This window comes from Anomalospiza imberbis, chromosome 4 (assembly GCF_031753505.1).
Source record: "Anomalospiza imberbis isolate Cuckoo-Finch-1a 21T00152 chromosome 4, ASM3175350v1, whole genome shotgun sequence".
Lineage (NCBI taxonomy): Eukaryota > Metazoa > Chordata > Aves > Passeriformes > Viduidae > Anomalospiza > Anomalospiza imberbis.
Window position 1 is genome coordinate 54,245,915 of NC_089684.1, and position 20,035 is coordinate 54,265,949.

General features: G+C 43.1%; 2 protein-coding genes across 3 annotated transcripts in view; both read right to left on the reverse strand.

Moving 5' to 3' along the window:
• Positions 1–2,037: 2,037 nt before the first annotated feature.
• Positions 2,038–7,158, reverse strand: TADA2B (transcriptional adaptor 2B). Its single transcript, XM_068188630.1, has 2 exons — positions 6,859–7,158; positions 2,038–5,538 (listed from the first exon to the last, which is right to left on the reverse strand). Exons 1-2 carry the CDS (start codon positions 7,126–7,128, stop codon positions 4,546–4,548), a joined length of 1,263 nt encoding a protein of 420 aa, XP_068044731.1. The 5' UTR covers positions 7,129–7,158; the 3' UTR covers positions 2,038–4,545.
• A 930-nt stretch (positions 7,159–8,088) lies between these two features.
• TBC1D14 (TBC1 domain family member 14) overlaps positions 8,089–20,035 on the reverse strand; it is a 64,956-nt gene continuing 53,009 nt past the window's right edge. For both annotated transcript variants that reach the window (XM_068188628.1, XM_068188629.1), the window contains 2 exons: positions 12,620–12,878; positions 8,089–11,391 (listed from right to left, as the gene is read on the reverse strand). In XM_068188628.1, the coding sequence (XP_068044729.1) occupies positions 11,326–11,391; positions 12,620–12,878 (325 nt within the window). In that variant the 3' untranslated portion in view covers positions 8,089–11,325. The remainder of the gene's footprint in view (positions 11,392–12,619; positions 12,879–20,035) is intronic.

A 20,035-nucleotide genomic window follows, 5' to 3' on the forward strand; every position in this document is an offset into this window, starting at 1 on the left:
TTTAAGGATTCATTCTTTCTCAACTCTGTGAAAGAATGCTTCAACTGGGCAGAGGAAGTAATTTTTTGATGTGTGAAGACAACTACAATGCTACTTTTTTTAAACTAATCAAGTACAGGGAAAAAAAAGCAGAGATCAAGTTTAAAAATAAAGGGGGGGGGAAAAGAGGATTCCATATACTGAAGTTGAATTTGGAAGTATCTTTTCTCCCTCTGGGCTTAAGAGCACACTGTAGTTGTATGAAGTAGGATTGAAGAAATTGTTCTATTGCACTTTGATTGGGACCTCTTCTCATAACTGTCAAAAAAAAGGGACCAGGTTCCATTTTATATACCTTTAAAGAATTGTCATGTGTTATGTCCCCTCCCAATCCCTCAGGATCTAAACTAAATATAATAATAATGTCCTTAGTATATCAGATTTTGTAATAGAGAGTTAAAACAAAGGGACACATCGTTCCCCTGCAGATGAAGATTTTGTTAACGACCTTCCCAGTGCTTCACACAAACTGTCATTTTTGGGCTACATCAGTTCATTCAGTGTGTGCTTAAACACAAGCTCCTGTTAAATGTTCAGCACAAGAGTCATGTGTAAAGCTGGTAACTGAGTCTCATTTAAGTGGTTCCCCTTCCCCGGCTTGCTCTTTAGAAAGGCTTTGGCTGGGAGTGGGTCAGTCTTTGGAGAGCTCCAATCACCAGTGCACTCTGCACAGCCCAGGAAGGAGCACTGAAGAAATCAAGGAACAGAGGAAGGTACTTCTGAAATTTAAGCTATCACCTGTATTGGCGATCTCATACACTACATTTCCACCCATCACATATAGCTACAATGTATCTCCAGTTGTTACTGCAAAGACTTTAGCCATTTTCCTCACTGCCCAAACTACATTATTGTTAAATCAATCATGGAAAGAAACTTTAATACAAGTTTGTTTACCAATACACAATGCAGAAATCTAGTAAAATGCTGTGTGCACAACATCAGTTAGGCTTTGTGTGATTTCAGCACAGGCGTTCGTGTGTCTGGCACAGCTACAAATGTAAACTTCAAATGAATGCAACATTCCCTTTAAGGAAGAAAGAAGGTGATGAGCTGAACATGTTCATGGAGTATCTTGCATCACAGTATTTAATGTGTCATCACTTAGGAGTGACTGGGGCACAGGCAAAAACATTTTGTGAGAAGAGTAAACCAGAAGGCTTGTGAAGCCTGTTCCAGTTGCAAAGGAATCTAATGCGGTGGCCACACAAGAGAATAATGGCAGAGTGCTTAGTCTGGGTGATTTCCAAGGCAGTTCATGGTCACAGACTAGTGCAAACCCACAAAGACTGTTCTCACTGCCTGCTGGGCCTGCCATGAGCAGGGGGCAGGAGGGGCTGGAGCCAGAACTCTGCAGCATCCGAGCCCAGCACTGGGCAGTGCACGTGGAGTGAGATGGAGGCTCCCTCCAACACAGTGCTGGGATGGGACACAGCACAGCCCCTACCCAGAGCACAAGGTCAGTATTTTCAACAGCTTAGAGAGTGTTGTTTTTTCATAGGCTTACATCAATGCTGTTAAGACAGATTCTACCATTAGTAATAACTTTAATTAGAAAAGGCAAGAGCATTCAGCATATAAAACATCTTGTCATTAGCAACATGAAGGCTGGATTATTTGTACAGTACAGGAAGCACTTCCAGATCAACACAAAATACAAGTTGAAAGAGCTCTTTGCCATCTCAGCCCCTCCACCACAGAAGAGAAGCAGCATAGCTGTAGTAAATTGCTGGATTAACATTAACTGCATCTCAATTTATAAGCAATCAAACAGAAAAGCAGCAGCTCATAACAAAGGAATGCTTAGACTAAATCAGTTCCATGTGAAATATGGAACAGCAGCATCCTCTAGTGCAAGTCACCTTTAAAATTAAAAGCATAGCTGACAATGAGACATTGCTTCTAGGGAAGCCCGTTCCAAGGGACTAATATTTGCTAAAGCAAACATTTACCACCTTGAGTTAGCTTGCAAGTACAAAATAAATATTGATATCCATATTGCATACATTAAAAATACTTTTATTTTACATTCATTTTGATGTTCAATAAGTTACATCTAGCACCAAAGAAACATTTTGGAGGGGTTGAGGAATTAAGAAGCTACAAAGTGTAAATGCAGAATTCACTTTGACATTTAAATGACTCATTGGTGCCTAGATTTTTTCCTAAGTTATTGTTCAGATGGGCTTTACGCTATTGCTTCAGTTTAACTTAGATGTGCCAAATATGAAAATCACAGACTTGAGGGAAAAAACCCCAGAAGAACCAAAACCAAAACAATTTTCTTAAAACTCCCAGCTACATGCAGAATTGAGGCTTCAAAACAGCATGTTACGGCAGTTAAGTTACAGGAAGAACCAAATTGCATAACTAGAATGCTGAAAAGAAAGACTGAGCTTCCTTCACAGGAGCAGGACAGAGAAAATAACCAAGGGTTTTACCTTATGAACTTGTGTGCTGCTTGTACATGCATATAGGGTAGAAGTGGTTATTGAAGCTACTCAGCACATTGCAGTTAGCTCCACTGCTGCCAAGAAGAGACAGTTTTGTCTCGAGTATGCCACAATAAACCACTTACAGATAAGCCAAACAAAGTATTACATCCCAGAGGACATAGCCCTTACCTTTTTTGAAGGGACATAAGCTCAAAAGAAAAAAGGCACTAGAGTTTTGGTTTTTTATTTTAGAAATGCTGGCTTTGTAATTGTGCCCCTTTTATTCTAAACTCACTGGTAACACTAGTTTGGTAATGCTGGATGTATTAAATGAAACCCAGTTCTGATCAGAATACCTCTGCCAAACTGCAGAATTAATACTCTTTTAAGATTTTGTGGTATCCTCACTGACTACAGCCCAAAGCATCAAAGCAAGTTGACATTTCCAGATCTTGCACTCATACTGAAAACAGCCAGGTTCCAAGTTTGGTACACCTGCACTCTAGAAGACCTGCCCAGCCTTCCTCCAGTCACAGCTTCCTGCTCCAGACATGACCAGCAGAGAGGCTTAGGCACAACTAACTGTGCCATCTTCCACGTGGCAACCATTTTTTATTCATTTGGTTAAAGATCAGCAGGGAATTGAAGGATGAAATGGGCATAACAGTATTTTTCTAATCCTCCTTCAACATCTTTCCCTTTATCAACAGATCTTACCAGAACAGTACTGTGGGCTGGGCATTTGTGTTTCCCGCTGTGTTACATCCCAGCTGGTGCCCAGCTCCAGCAGCACTCCAGGCTGCAGCTGTCAGAACTGGAGGAGATCCCTCCCCAGGTGCACTGACTGCTCTTCTAACTGTCAGTAAACTCAGATTCAATGTGCCTGGGCTGGTATGTTTCAAGGTATGTGCAATGAGAACCCTACAGTGGCTGGATTAAGCACTCCAAATTTAGGATCGAGATCTTTGTGCATTTTGACCAAATCTGCATCAATTGTTATTTTTGTTTTTAAAGACCAATCTCAGCGATCACACCCCATTTGAGAATCTTGCTCCCTTTCCCTAACTTCCCAACGAAATTCAGGAGGCAGCCCCTCAGCCTCTATGAGCTCAGCAGTTAAGATCCTGAAGGAGAAGGAGCAGCCTTCCACACCAAGGAAAAACAGTGATTCTGCTGCCTGAGGCTCTCAGCTTCTGCCAAACACCTCACTGCCTATTCTCCCAAATGCCACTTCTGGCCCAAATCAGGTACCTCCCCGTAGCTGACCTCTGGAGCAGAGCACCACAGCTGCTGGGGATTCTTGACACTCCAGTACCAAGAAGGAAATGTCAACTCTTCAGAGGGGTCTGTTTCAGGAAACTCAGGTCAAAACAATGCCCAGATCAGCTGGGAGCTCTTCAAGAACCCCCCTCCACAGCACAAGTCCCTGGAGGCATCTCACCTACCACATTTCCTTCCTTCCTTCCACTCCCTGCCATGGCTCTCCCCTGCTGTATTCTCAACAGGAACTCTCATCCTGGTGTCCCCACGCCTCGGCTGTAGTTACTAAGGAGAATGTTCCAAAAGCTTAGCAATGGTCACAAAAGCCCCTGCTCACCTGCTCCTGAGCACAGGACTTTTGTAAGCTTCACTTTGCTGCCAGCATTATGCCAAAAAAAAAAAAAAAAAAACAAAACAAAGGGTGAAGAAAGTTTCCAGCAAATGAAACTATCTCCTACCTTCAAAGAAAAGCAAGAATTACACTGATATTCATTTATCCAATAGTACGGACTAAAGCAACTACTCTGGGACTACCGGACTTGAGTAAGTTCACATGAAAAAATCTGTTCTAAGAATGTACCAAAAGCAGTGAAATCCAATGTAGAAGTTTCACAATTAAGTATTTTCCATGATCCAAAGCAAAAGTCTATTTAAACCACAATGGATCATGATGACTGTGAAGGTTTATGTATTTGCTCTTTTGTGTTTTTAAGCGACATGGTTTCTGAATCTTTGGGGAGGGAAGGAAAAAATAATGGAGTCCTTGAGGCTGTAATGGGCCTCTGCTGTGTTTTTTCAGATCAGCTGAATTTCATGAAGCATCCCTGGATATCCAACCACTTTCTGTCAGAAAGTTTAAAATCCTTTTCTTCAGTACCTTATCTAAGTAACTGGGAAGGCGACTCTTTGAAGGAATTCCTTGTCTTTTTTGGAGATGGTCTTTAATGATGATAGTTTTTACAGTCACATAACGTGCAGGACTCAAGTTCAGAGAGCTGCAGAGCACCTTTTCCCTGTCTGATAAGAGTTCAAAGCCAGGCAGGTTTTCAATGGCAGCAAATTCACCTTCTTTACCCTCTTCCTTCCCTCTCTTGGAACTAGCTATGTTCTTGTTCTCCTTCCTCTTTTCCCGTTTGTGCCGGGCTGCCTCGTACTCTGCCGACTCCTCCATTTTGGTGATCCCATTTCGCCGATACCGCTGCAGCTCCCGAATCTTTGCTCGAAGTATCCTCTCCTTGTGCATGTTCTCAAAGAAGTCTTCAAACTCCTTACAAGACATGAACTGGTACAAAGGCCTCAGTTTCAGCCTCAACTCCTTCTCTTCTTTTGTGATTTTTCGTTTGGGAGCTTTCTCCTTGTCTTTTTTATCCTTCCCCAGGAAGGCCGGTACCAAATTATAGTCTCGCGCAATGTTCTTCCGCCGCTGCCTCTCCTTGAGTTTCCTCACGTACATGTCCACGTGAGCTCTTTTCAACTCGATTTCCACGTCGTCGTCGTCGTAGTTCACCGAGAGGCCGCTGATGAGCGTCTCTGCGTCCTGGTCGTACTCGATCTCGTAGTCGTCGCGGAGCGGCATGTAGCCCAGCTGCTGCTGCTCAGCCACCGAGATGTCCAGCGGCGGCAGCGGCGTCGTCAGGCTGGGGGACAGCGGGCCGCCGCTGGGACACGTGTGGTCCGTCACCCTGTTGGGAATGGTGTCAGGGATGCAGGCTTTCCCCAGGTTGCCGTGGATATACATGCTCACGTAGTGCTCCATCACCTCCTGAGGTGTTCGGGATGCTCCCACGTGAGCAGCCATGTCCTCCTAAACAGAGAAAAAGGAGGAGTGATAAAACGATTCCCATTACATCTCCAGCATAACGAGCACTCAGGAGAGAGCACGAGTTTTTCCTTGCTCCTCAAAAGCCAACTCCCAGTACCTAAACTTCTCTAGCAATACCAGCCACATTTCTATCAGATCTGCGATTTCAGCTCTGGATGAGCCTTTACAGTGCATGGAGGCAGGTAAGCCACGAAAACAGCACCACATGGTGATTCCTGAGCACCCATGGCACTCCCACAAAGCCAGCTCACCATAACCAGGAAGCTTTCCAAGTCCCAACACCAACAGCGCTGTACAGCTTGGGGGTTTTGCTTGTTTATATCACATTACTGAGGAGCAACGTGGAAATAAACAGTCTTTACTGTAAGAGTAACCATTTTTCTTCCTTTCTAGTTATTTAAGAACTAAGCAAGCTGCAGTGACTGTACACTTTAAGGTTTGAAAAAATCTTTATATTTAATGAAGCAAAACAAAAGCAACAACAAATCAAATCAATCAAAAATGAATCAAATGGTCCAGCAGAGGGCAATGAGGATGACTGGGGGACTGGCGCGCCTCTCTTACAAGGACAGCCTGAGGGAGTTGGGCTTGTTCAGCCTCAAGAAGGGACAACTGAGAGGGGACATCACCAATGTCTATCAGTACCTCAGGGGAGCTGTCAAATGGACGAGGCTCTGCTCTGTGGTGCCAAGCAATAGGACAAGAGGTAACAAGCAGGAACCGATGCACAAGAAGTGCCGCATGTACACGAGGGAGGACTTCTTCACTGTGCAGGAGACCGAGCACTGGGACAGACTGCCCAGAGAGGCTGTGGAGTCTCCCTCACTGGAAATAGTCAAGAACGGGCTGGATGCAGTTCTGTGCAATGTGCTCCGGGATGACCCACTGGACTCCTTCCCAACCTGACCCGTTCTGTGACTGTGAGATGGTGCTTTCTTCCTGCTGCTGTTTAAACCCAAGTCTGGCTGTGCAGTGACACTGAGGGCGAGCAGCCAGCCCGCAGCTGGGACATAGTGCCGGCAGAGACCGAGCACAGCTAAGAGGCAGGTGCAAGATCTGTGACACGGACGTGCTGACGGGAGGCAAAGGCAGAACTTCAAGCAGCGACAGGTCCGAGCTGCGGGGTGCGCTCCTCGGACCAGCAGGGAGCCCGCGGGGAGCCCGCCCGGAGAGAGAGAGGGGCAGCCCGGGCTCCGCAGCGCAGGACGCGCCCCCCGCCAGGGGCTGCAGTCAGGGCCGCTGGTCCGAGGAGCAGGCTCGCCCCCGCCCCTTGTCCCTCGCCCCTCGCCCCTCGCCCCTTACCCAGTTGCCGAAGCCGAACTGCTCGATGGCGTCCAGCAGCAGCTGCTCCTCGCGGCTGCTCCAGCCGCCCTCGGCCTCGGCGCCCCAGAGGGTGAAGCGGCCGCCGTCCACCAGCTGGTAGCCGTGCCATCGGCGGTGCGGGCCGATCTCGGCGCCCGCCGAGAAGCACTCGGGGCAGAGCTCGATGTCGGCGCACTCGGTGCAGCGGAAGCGCAGCGGGCTCACCTCGGCCAGGCAGTACACGCAGTACTTCTTCCCCAGTTCCGCCATCTTACCCCGCCCGCGCGCGCGCGCGGCCGCGCCCCCGGCGCCCGCGCCGCCAATGGCAGCGCGCTCGGGGGGCGGGGCCGCGGCGAGCACCGGCCAATGGGGCCGCGGCTGGCGGGCGCAGGGGCCGTCCGCGCGAGGGGCCGGCTCCGATTGGCCGGGGCGGACCCGTCTGCCCTTCCCGCGGCCAATGGGAGGGGCCGCCCCGAGCGGAGCTGCCGCGCAGGGGCCGCCCGCCAGGGGGCGGGGCCGCGCTCGAGCAGGGGGCGGGGCCTCGCGGGTGCCCGGCAACGGGGGAAGCGGAGCCGCGCGCGGCCGCGGGAGGAGCCGCGGCGTTGTGGGGACGGTCCCGATGGAAGCGCCTCGGCCCGGCAGGTGAGGATTCAAGAAATAAAGCGATTCTTCTTCGAGTCCCCTCTCCTCGGCCCATGCAGAAAACAGGAGGCGTGAAAGCCAAACTGTTGAAGCGCCGTGACTGCTCGGAGAGAACTGCCCTGCACTCCATGGACTGTAAGCGCGTGAAGAAAGAGCTCGACCATCTGTGCTGAAATTCTCAAGCTCCAAAAGAACGTGTGTAACGCATCGTCCCCATGTTCTCAGCCACTTCATGGAAAAACTGGAGCCAGTGGAAGCTGAAAGCCAAGGCAGAAAGGCTGAACGGATGGGTGGGAAACGCGTCAGAGGAGAGCGATATCCTGCCGAAACAAAGCCAGCCAGAGAAAGAACCTGAAAGCGCAGCAGAAACGGGGGGTGCCTGGACCCCAGATACCACGTCAGGACTTCGAGGAAAAATACAGTAGAGCTGCTGAGTCAGCAGCTGGAGACACAGACATGTCACTATGCTGGGCTGACTGCTGCTTGTGGGGGAGTTCAGATAAAAGCCAGAAAACTGCTAAAGTCATCTGGGAAGAAAAACACTAGTACTGGAATTCTCAATGTCTAAATTACACCGACAACAGCTGATTAAGATAACTTTACATGACTTTATTTAACAAAACCATATATTTACAGTTGAAAAAAGTTCCAGTTTGATACACATATCTAAACAAAACAAACATGGTAATTACATAACCTCATTTAAATATGATGTACAGGAGATGTACCAACACTTCTCTATAGATCATTCTTGTTTTAAAACATTCAAAAATAAGCTGTTACAAGGTACCTTTTCTTTTCCAAATGAAATTATTTACTGAATGAAATAATATTACTGATTTGACTGCAGATCAAAGTTGCAAAACTGCTTTATTATAAAGTGCAGATTGTAAAGAATCCCAAAGCTGGTTGGAGTTTTCTGGTTTCTCTGATCTGCTGCACACACAGTGGTACTTTCCATGTATTGCAGCAGTTTCATTTTTCTTTAAACCCATGAAGAAAAGAAAGTTTGCTTGATGGGGACATTTGCTCCATGAAAGAAAATCTCATGCATCTTGTTACAGATACTTTGAAGTACCTGAACATATAAATTGTCAAATTTTTAATGTAATTCCCTGAATTTCTTAAAGAAGATTTCTGTATTAGCTAATTAAGAGATTTGGTATACTGCAAGAAACTTGAAAAGCTCAGTGGCAAGAAATTCTATGCCATTACTAGTCAGCTCTGTTTTTATCAAAATTCAAGCATTGCCTTCAAATCAAGTTATTGAGAAGTTGAAATAATTGCATGTTTAGGCAGGTGATTTTTTTCACATGTATTTTGTTTGAAAATAAACTGTGCAAAGCTCCTTATTGCATTGCTGTTTCTTCATTAAAGAACATACCTTATATACACAAAGAAATCATTTAGAAAATATATACAGCTTCTAAGAACAGATCAAATCACAAAACAAAGTAATTACATTTGCAAGTAACAAACAGTGCACAAGTGTTGCAGCAGGCCTTTTCCCCACAACTATGCCCACTGTCACTGTTACATTCAACATCTTATTGAGAAGAGAAAAAGAACAGGCTGTCGATGGCTGCCAAGATACCTAGTAGCTAAAAAATGCTTTTTTAACCAGACAAATGAGCCACACTTGTAGACTTGCTTTAAAAGAAAATACAAATGTAGTTGCAATGAAGACTTAAATCACAAAGCCAGTTACAGTACCACCTAAACACGTACATTGAGAAAAAGTGATCTCTGTGTTCCATAAACCATTTAAAAGCATAGTGCAAATGTTTCAGATGGTAGGCCTCTCATATTCCTCATGGAAAGGCATATTTGTTGTAGTAATATAAAAAGTTATATTAAAAAACACTTACTGACCTTCCTGCTTTCTATTGCACTTCAAAGCAATTGAGCATACAAGTACCAGTCACTGGAGAACAAATTCTGTACAAATTCTGAGTGAATTAACGTGTTTCCTATCACATCTCAAAGTCTATTTTCAGTAAGTGATGACTGAGGTGATGTCTTGTGGTGGAATTAGGATAACCAACAAAAAACCACATCCATTACACCAGCTACACAAAGTGGACAGGAGAAGAGGTCAATGAGGTATCGGACTTGCAGGCTGCATTTGCATTACACATCCTTCAAAGTAATTATGAGTCCTCACTTACCAGGGAATCTTGTTCTCACTCTTCTTAGTATTACAATCAATTATCCCTCACAGAAATAATGTCTGTACCAAAGGACAGTGTTTTGATTATGTCCCACAGCCCTTTACACTGTATGTTGAGTTGAGCAGTGTGCAACTATTCTTCTTGTTTTTATTTAATGCCAAACCAATCAGCATAAAGCAGCTGTAGAGCACTGGCAAACTGCTGACCATACAGCTGGAGGATTTAGTAATGCCTGTTCACAGTTAACACAAATATTGCTTCAGTTACCTTTCCCTTTTCAATGATCATCATTAGTATAAAACAGGTTTTACACCACACACTATGCAATAAACACTCTTGTAAATCAGAGGCACTCATGATTTGCCCTTCAACATTCACCTGAATGAAGAGAGGATCCAAGATGTATGAGGGATTTATGTAACAGCCATTTGCTGCCGCTGTAACTTGCTCTCATGTATTAGAGGTCAGATAAAATGCTCAGAAATGACAGCTTGTACTTATCCTGATGGTGTCTGGCACATTTCCCAATAAACTTCTTTCACTTGTTACTCTATGGATCTGCTCCATATAACTTTCCCACTGTGGCAGCAGCAGCTTCAGGAGACTCCACAGACTCTTTTCAGCAGCAATGCCGGCGAACATTAACTGCTCCTCTACCACCCTTCTTCCTGAGTTCTGCCAGTGAGTAAAGCTGGGTTTAAAGTAGCTTTCTCAGTTTATCTGCCAAGTCCAGTTTTATCTCCATGACTGGACACATGGCACACAGTAAGTAGATGGTGGGCAAGAACATTGTGAAACAGCAGTGCCCCAGGAGAGGGACACGTGGTAACATGCATTCGGTAGTATGTGACCTTGGCTTTAAACAGAGGAAAGAGAGTACTAATTGGGAAATGATGCCACCTTAACACCAGAACCCTCTTGGTGAGTTTGGAATCTAGTCTGATGAATGGAATTTCCTCCATATGCATCCAGTTTGGAAAATAAATTTCCAAGGCATCTTGAAGAATAATTAGTTTTGCACTGCTAGTTTGTCTTCTCTTCCAAGCTTACTTTCTACTTAACTTTTTCTTATTAAAGAAAGGAATGTAGTTCTATGTCTACATGATTTCTTTGGTAAATGGGACCCACAGCCTATAAAATCAGAAGCATTTCTAAATAAATGGTCCTTACATTATTTAGAATTCCAGCACCAGTTATCTAAAATCCAGATCCAGCTACTATTACAGGTATTGGAAAGATATCCTGCCTAAGAATGGAACGGGAATAGCTGTCAAAGCAACCAACATTGCTGAATGTCCAGTCTTTTAAAACATCTAAGAAAAAAAAAATTAGAAAACCCCAAACCCTTGATATTTTGTTTCACTGCCCTCATCAGAAATACAGAATGTGTGATGCTCTGCACAGCATAAGCTCATACTACTAGAAGTTTAAGGCTAAGCCTAGGTTTAATTTATAAGGGGTTTATCCCCTAATTTCCTTTCTTCTTCTTTTTCACTCCTCCTCCTCGTTTTTCTTCTCTCCTCCTTAAGGCTATTCTACTACTAAATGTAATTGAACTAACACTTTGATTTGCAGGCTCATACATGTCAAACAGTAATCAATACTTCTGCCACTTTAGCTCTTTTCCTGGGAATCACTGGAGGCAAACCCAACATTAACGTTTCAGTGAAGGACTTCCTTTTTCCATTTCCCGGTTATCTTTCTGCAGAGCAGCCAGTATCTAGACATTTCAAGAAGTAAGAGAGAAGAAAAGCATTAGATTTTTAAAAAAATTACTCAATTCATTCTGAAGAGTTTCCAATTATGTCTGAGCAATATTATTTTAACTATTGAATGTAATTAAATTTAGAGAACCTATCCACTGACAAGAGACCTCTCCTGTAAGTCTTTGTAACATGGCGGATAGAAACAGATTTAACAAAAGTTTAAACTCCCCCAACACACACTTTTAAAGCCTGTTACTTGGGGTACTTGGCAGAATAGGACCCCTATCTCTCCTTTCCCATGAGGGAAGCAGCAGCAGACTGGCAATTTATTTGGAATGCAATCCTCATGCACACATGACATGTTCAAGGAAGGTGAGACAACTGAACAACCTGTGGAGCCACTCCTGCTGTGAAGGTTAGGAATGCTCATCTTCAAGAGAAAACTGGCAATCCCCAGGATCTACAGGCACTGCTACCCCAGGAAAGAACCAGAAACACCCAGCTGAAGCTGAACTGCCCCGACCACTATGTTTAACACCACCTTTCATTTTCTCTGCAAAAAAGCAGTTGGATAAAATGGGCGGAGCTCTATTATGGAATGACTCACAAAGTGGGCTTTATCACTGCTTTGAACAAAGAATAAAAAAAAAGGGGGTGTTTCCACTGTCCAACATGAATGGCTGCTACAGCCACTTAATGATTTCCACGTTCAGATGACACATCCTTTTTCTTTAAACTGGAATTTAATTGAAATTACAGTGATGAAACAATTTCTGAAATCACAAGCTAAATCCCAATGAAGATGTCAAAGATGCAATCACTTCTGTAGAGCCCAAAATTAGGCAGAGTACAGATCTTCAAGAAGATTAAAATGACTGTATGATAGCATGTCTTGACAACTTCTCCCAAAGAGTGGATTTCTGCTTTTAAGTATTAAGTTGTAATGTTGCTAGCAGCCTTTGTAATTAATACATTTTCAAAGTTGTGCAACTTTTTACTTCATAAATTTCACTCAGTATTTCAATTTTGAATGTTGACTGAGCTCTCCCTTTCCAGAGGAGATTAAGCTGAGGGAATCCACTCATCTCAATGTATGCTAACAGCATGGAGTGAGCTACACAGTCCTACCTACCCAGAAAATCAAGCACTAGCTCTGCTACAGCATTCTTCCAGATGTTGCCAAACCCCATTTTCATGAGTAAAGAAGAATCATCAGAGACCAAAGACTGACATCCTCTTTACCTGAGCCCATTTTTTGTTTCTACTTTGCATCTGAATGGCAGCAATAGATGTGAAGAATTCTTCCGAAGGCAAGTCCTCTGGTAGCTTTGTTAAAAACTGAGCTATATGAATGAAGTCCATTTTGGTCAAAATATCTTCAAAAAGTTTTAGTATTCCCAGTGCTGTACGGAATAAGAACTCTTCTCCATCACGGCAGAACACATCCCAGACACGACAAGCCAAGTCTAGTGGCAAAGATTTGCTGTACAATGTGAATATCCTGAAAGGCAGAACAAAATTTTCAGTTATTGAACAAGAAGTCTTGGATACTCACAGAAATACACACACCAATCCTCAGTAAGTTTGAGGATTCTCAAATATTTGTAATTGAATATTTCTTTTTGTATTTCAGAAGTACTTCTGTTAGTTGCAGCACACTAATCTGTGAAACAATATAAAATTTTACAACCATTAAGGTCTGGTCTCTAAGCATGATTTTCTTAGATCATACCAGAAGAAACAATATACATGGTTTTACAATGGGCATTTGATGACCACAGCTATAATCGAAGGCCTATTTAATCATCACTTCAGAGCTAAGAATTGATGCAGTTTTCGTTGCAAAAACTCAAAAAGGTGAACCTTAAGACAAACTGCAATGGGCATTTTGCGGTTCAGATAAAGGAGATGAGTAAAATTAACTCTTGTGTTTCAGGCATGATTGACAGGCAAAGTAGTATTATGAGTTCTGGAGGAAGGATCAGCTTGAACTCCCTTGAGTTGAGAGAAACCGGCAAGGCAGGATGTCCAGAGGGGTGTAGACAGTGGTGACAAGATGGTGGGTCAGTGTGCCTGTAGGGATGTGATTCCCAAAGAGAAAGGGTAATACCAGAAGCAACAGCCTAGTCCCAGTTGCTAAAACTCTATTCTCATTTACTAGCATGAGCACATTTCTTCCTTCACCAAAATGCTGACAGCCTTGCAGCCACAAACAAAAGTGTTGCTCCTTCCTCTCTCCTTTATCCAACATCTCGCTGCATAGCAGAGCAGGAGCATTGCTGCCAACAATTACCTAACAGCACATGAAGAGAATAATTTCCTGGAATCATTTTACAGTGTATATAAGGGGAAAGAGTTCCAGTGGTTTTTTCCTTCAGAATTCAGAAATAACTATTCCACAGATGCACTGCACAAGAATCTCTGTAAAACTGCAAAGAATTCTCTCCCCAGCAGAGGTCAGCAAAGGCTCAAATTTCAATCAAATCCTTCCACAGCTTTAACAAAAAACTCCTTTTCAAGAATGCGGAATTGAACAGAAGTTTTCATGTGTTTAAAACTACCCTCTATCCCCTCCAATTTTTTATGTGGGAAATTTGGATTCACATTAAAAAGATAAAATGGAACAGACATATACACATACATATATATAAGAATAGACTATGAAGTAATGTATTTTCACAGCAAAGTCTAATAATCAAAGGTTCTCTGCATTATCTGCTTTTTACTATATAAAAATTCATTTGAACGATGTGTCATTAAGTATATGGCTTCTGTGTGAATCACCACACTTTAGAAAAAAGGGAAAAGACATTCATTTGATTAACATCCTGATGAAACACATTTGCACAAAGTCAGGTGACAAGTGAATTGCAGGTTTAAGGTCATTAGGATTTTACTGGTTTTCCTATTTTTATATCTCATTGCAATCTTCTTATAACAAGAGGAACCAATTTAAATCCTGTTCTCCAAAAAGCTAAGTTAGAATTATAAAATAAACAAACAAAAAGTATAGGTCTGGGATGCAAACCCGCACACTTGTTCATCACACATACATGCAGGTGTAAGAAGAGCATGATACAAGCTCTTTGGGTTACTGGCCAATCCTGCACTGCAGATTTCATTTACTTTGCACACTCTTTCAATCTTTTTGAACAGTCACAGACCATATAAAACCATACTGCCACAGAATACCTGCATAGCAGAATTAAGACTTTTGTCTGTACACATACACACAGGAAACAGCAATAGGTTTTCAATTTAAAAGGAATAGTGTAATAGGAAGCAATTCAGCTGAGTCCTTTCCTGGTCACCAAGTAGCAGGCAAACACTCAGCCAGAAACAAGTCCTGGTTAAAAATAAGTAACAATGCCAACTTTATAGACCTGTTGTTATTCATGAAAGTAATTATTCCTTCATGACTCAGACCTAACCTGAATAACCCATTTGTACTAAATCTCAAACTATGCAGAAAATTAACTGTCAAAAGAAAACTATTTATGAGAACCCTTCTTTGGTATGAAAGGATTTATTCGCATCAAAAAAGCTGTCACATCAAGTCAGGTATTTGCCATCAAGCTCTTCATAATTTGGAATGAATTGCCATTTGCAGGAACTTAACAAGGCAATTAACTTTCATTAATATTTGCATGGAAATAATGCATCAAGACCTAACAGAGACTGGGCTCCATAGAATAAGCAGTGAAAGGCCAGTAGGAATCACTGCTTAGAACAGGTACAGCATTTCATCTCTTCAAATATTTCCTACTGAAAGACATTTTTTATTAGACATCTGAGCTACTGATCTGAAACTCTGCTGGAATTTATAGGAGTAATAAAGCAGCTGCCAGACTGAGGCAGTTCCAGCAGCATCTTTCAGCAGCACTGCCACACTCCTTGCACATGACCTGCTGTCACTGTACTGGGGGGTGATTTCTGTCTGCAGCTCTCTTGCAACCCGCTCTAAGTCGCAGGTGCAGACAATACAGCTAACTCACATGGAGATGTCCGGTGTCAGAGCAATGCAGGTGCAGGCTCCTGGCCTTTCTCTATTTGGAAGAGGAAGAGAAGAAGCACCAGATGCTCCTGCTCCTCCCTGGCCCTATTGATGAAAGTGTATTTGAGGTAGATGCATGAAGTCCTGGCTGGTTTGCTACTCACAGCAAAAGCATATGACCATAAAGTCATCAAGAAAACAAAGCACTACTACCATGATAATCATAAGCTCCATCCTTCTATCCTTTTTCTTCTCCCCCCTCCTTTTTTCTATTTTCTTTCTAATTAAAAAGTCTTCATAAGATATCAGCAAGAGCAATGCAGACAGGTAGGCCAGATTTTGGATTGGCAACCCACACACAACACTGATGCAGATCACATCTTATGTATTCTTGTACTACACATTCCTTTGCCATGTCTGTAAATTTTAAAATCATTACAGTCTAAAAAAAGTAGAAGTGTTTACTTCATTTCTTATCTGGAAAAAAGAAATAAAATGCTGACTGCAAGAGAGCATTTTTTGGGGGCCACAGACTATGCTTTTCTCAAAGTAATAGAAAACAAACTTATACATACCTTACTGAAAGTGCCCACTAAAAATGGCCATGCAAAGTGGCTTGGACCTTTATCCCAACAAACACATGGTGTCAACAGAAACTCTGTGTTCATGGAGCACAATCACACTCCACGTAATACTGAAGAACCACTGATCAATCCATCAGTACAAACACAGCCCTTGGCTATAATTATTGCCAAAATCATTTCCCTGAGTAGGGATAAAGAGGTGTTTGTATAGCAGCAGCAGGCCATAAATAGACAGCATGTGTCCTTGGCAAATCCACATTCCACTGTGCTCACAAGAGCCTGCGGAACATCAGCTGACAGAGTGAGAGGCCAAAACTGGACTATTCAGACACACTATTTCCCCTCTGTTCTTTGAGAACCTGACTGCATGTTGCTCTTTATGTTTTTTTCACACTTGATCCCCTTTATACTCACCAAAAAAAGTACAACCCTGTATAGTTTTTGAATTCTGTCTACAAGATTTATCAGTTGGAGTTTGGGCTTAAAGCACATGGGTCCTTTTTAAATGAGGTGCCTTTACTTGTGGGAGGTATCCCCCAATAATCATATCACAGTACCTTTAATTAAACTATTCAGTCCTTGGAGTTCTCACATCACAAAAGGCAGCAGTGGAACTAAACTGGCAGGAGGGCTCTCCTCCCTAAGTCTTCTACCAGCTCCAAGAAAACCTACACAGCTGGGCCCTCCAATAGCATTTATTTTTCTTGGAACATATCCCTTCAAAAATTATTTAAGCACACTAATTTTACTGCTGTTCCCTGCAGCACAGGTGACAGGAAGAAGCACAAAGCAGACTAGTTGTCTCCATTCTAATTGTGGCAGGAGCAGGAAGGTTTCCCAGCAACTGGTCTGTGCAGCACTGGCTACTGGAGCCTCCCAGAGCTGGCACCAGCAGAGATTTACTGCACACATGCCTGCACAGTAACCATACCAGCCACTGGAATAGCAGCAGGCATCCCTTTGGAGCTCAGAACAAATGTTCATTTAAATAAAAGTAATGTTACACCAAGGCTGTTTCACAGAGATTTTTACCTACAAGCAGAAGATCTGCCTACTCAAAGCAATGCTGCACCATATTCTTCCCTGACTTTAAATACACTGCAGCCACCCTCTCAGTGGCAATTTAAAGAAAAAAAATCTAAATCTGCTTCCTACAGGATCAAAGTATTTTGAAGTAGAAAGTATGTATATGTATGCACACACACACACACATAAATACCTTTACACATATATTTAAGTAAAATAAGTAAGTTTTACATATATACAACCTTCACTGTCTAGCAAAACTAAGGACAGAATGGTATGAGCTGTGTAGTTCAAGACAAGTGTGAAAAAGTTTAATACAGTATTGGGCAGGTCTGTCTCAAAGAGCCCACATTCCTGTACAAGATCAGTGTTGTAACTCTCTAGGGATGGGAAGGAACACAGTAAATTGTCCTTGGAATTAAAATAAACATCTTGAATATGGATGCAGGTAGTCAGCAATAAATGTTAATTGTCAGTTCACTGATGCAAAGACCTTGAGAAGCACCATCCAGAGTCACTCCTCACCAACTTCTCTTTCAAGTGCTCTTAACAACACCCACAGAGGTAACAAAAGGGGGACCTCATATGCCTCAAGACTTCAATAACACTTCAACACAGACGTCATCAATTCTTCACTCACTCACTTTTTGGTTTGTTTTGGTTTTGTGTTTGGTTTTTTTTTTCCCCTATATATGTACTAAGAGAAAATAATTAATAACGTAAATGTTTACTCAAGAAATACAAATATAAATAAAGAGTATTCTATCAAAGCAAAATTGCTGAAGGGAATGTAAACCTTCAATCTTCTGTCAAAACAGTCTTTTTCTCTAAATCTCTAAATTCTGGTGAAAGAATTTCTTCTTTACAATGCAAAGTTAAACAATAGCATTATATTAATATGCCTGTACCATGAGGATGCTCAATTTTAGCAATCACCTTATCTATGACAGCACCATATCCAACTAGTAATCCATAGTATCACAGAATAACCTGAGTTGGAAAGGACCCACAAAGATTATTGAGTCCAATTCCTGGTCCTGCACAGAAGCCTACTCAAGAATCACATCACGTGCCTGAGAGCACTGTCTGAAAGCTTCCGGAACTCTGCCAGGCTTGGTGCTCTGACCATTTTCCTGGGGAGTCTGTGCCAGTGCCCAGCCACCCTCTGGGAAGAAGAATCTTTTCCTAATATTTAATTTGATTTTCACACTTCATGCACTGTTACCACAGAGAAGGTATCAGTACCTGCCCCATCTCTTCTCCTCACAGGGAAGCTATAACTGCAGTGAGGTCTCCCCTCAGTTACCTCCAGGCTGAACAGACCAAGTGACCTCAGCCACTCCTCACACAGCTTCCCTCAAGGCCCTTCACCATCTTTACTGCTCTCCTTTGCACATTCTCTAACAGTTAACTATGTTTTTTATATTGTGGTGCCCGAAATTGCCCTCAGGGCTCAAGGTGAGGCCACCCCAGTGCAGAGAAGAGCGGGACAACCCCCTCCCTTGCCTGGCTGGCCTTGCTGTGCCTGATGCACCCCAGGACAGGACTGGCCCTCCTGGCTGCCAGGGCACTGCTGTCTCTTGTTCAACTTGCCACTGACCAGGACCCCCAGGCCCCTTTCTATGGTGCTGCTCTCCAGCATCTCATTCCCCAGTACATCCAGATTGCTCCATCCAAGCTGCAGAATCTGGACAGGTTACTACTGTGAGATGGTATCAAAATCTTTAGTGAAGTCTAAAAATATCACAACGACCCAGCTAGGTGGGTAACCCTGTCATAAAAGGAAATTAAGTTTGTGAAGCAGGTCTTTCATCTCATGAACCTGTGCTGGCTGTGCTATTATCCAGGTGTCTTTCAATATGTTCCAGAATAATCTTATGGCTCCATAATTTTACCAATCACTGTAGTGATTTTGACAGGCCTTTAGTTTCCAGAGACACCCTTCTTGAAAATCAGGACAATGTTTGCCAGCTTCCAGACAAACCTCTCCAGATTCCCAAGATTGTTCAAAAATCATTGAGAGAGATCTCATGATGATATCTGCCAGCTCTTGGATGAATCCAGTCAGGTCCTGTAGACCATCAGGCTGGAGCAGCAAATCCCACAGGTTCGGGGTCGAATGGAAGTTTATCATCCTCATAACCATGGTCTTCCAGCTCAGGGCTCTGGGACCCAAAAGCACATCATCATCATTAAAAATTAAAGAGAAGACAGCATTAAATATCTCTGCCTAGTCTGTGTCCCTGCTGGTAAGGTGGCCATCCTCATCATGTAACAGGCTGATGTAATTTCTGGACTGCTATTGACATTGTTGCCCATTAAAAATACAATAACCTGATGATTTCAGTGTTGTCTATCCAGTTACTCTCCCACATGTTTACAGTCATCTTATTCTGATGTCCCTTTTATTCAGTTGCTTTCTCCGCACAGGCTTTCACAACACTGAGGCGTACAATTTCAACATCTTTCCTCTTATCACTGAACACACCAGCCTCTGCTCTCTTTCTTCCATTCTACCTTATCCCTAGTACTTTTTCTATTCTCTCTGCAGAGATCTACTTCAGTTTAATATTCTTAGCCTTCAGTCACAAATTCTTTCCCATGGTATTTCTCCCATTAAATGTTAGGAGAAATGAGCCTATTCATTGCAACCCCCAACAATTCCCCTACACACGATGCATTAAAATTTAATCCCAGTGTAACAGCCAAGTCACAAAGCCCATGTTACACCACCCTCTGTGCAACAGGCATATACAAAACATGCAAATCAAGCAAAGGCAGCAAGAGAAGTCAATTTGGAATTGAATCAACCAATGGACATTAAGGACAACAAGAAGGGCTTTCCTGCATGTTCAGGGATAAAAAAGGCTCAGGAAAACATGAGCCCACTGCTGAACAGGGCCAGGTACCTGGTGACAAAGAACATGCAGACAGCTGTGGTACTCACTGTCACCTTCATGTCAGTCTTTACTGAGACTTGCCTTTAGGAATCTCAGGTCCTCCAGACCAGTGGAAATGCCTATTATAAGGAAACCCTCCCCTAGCTAGAGGAGG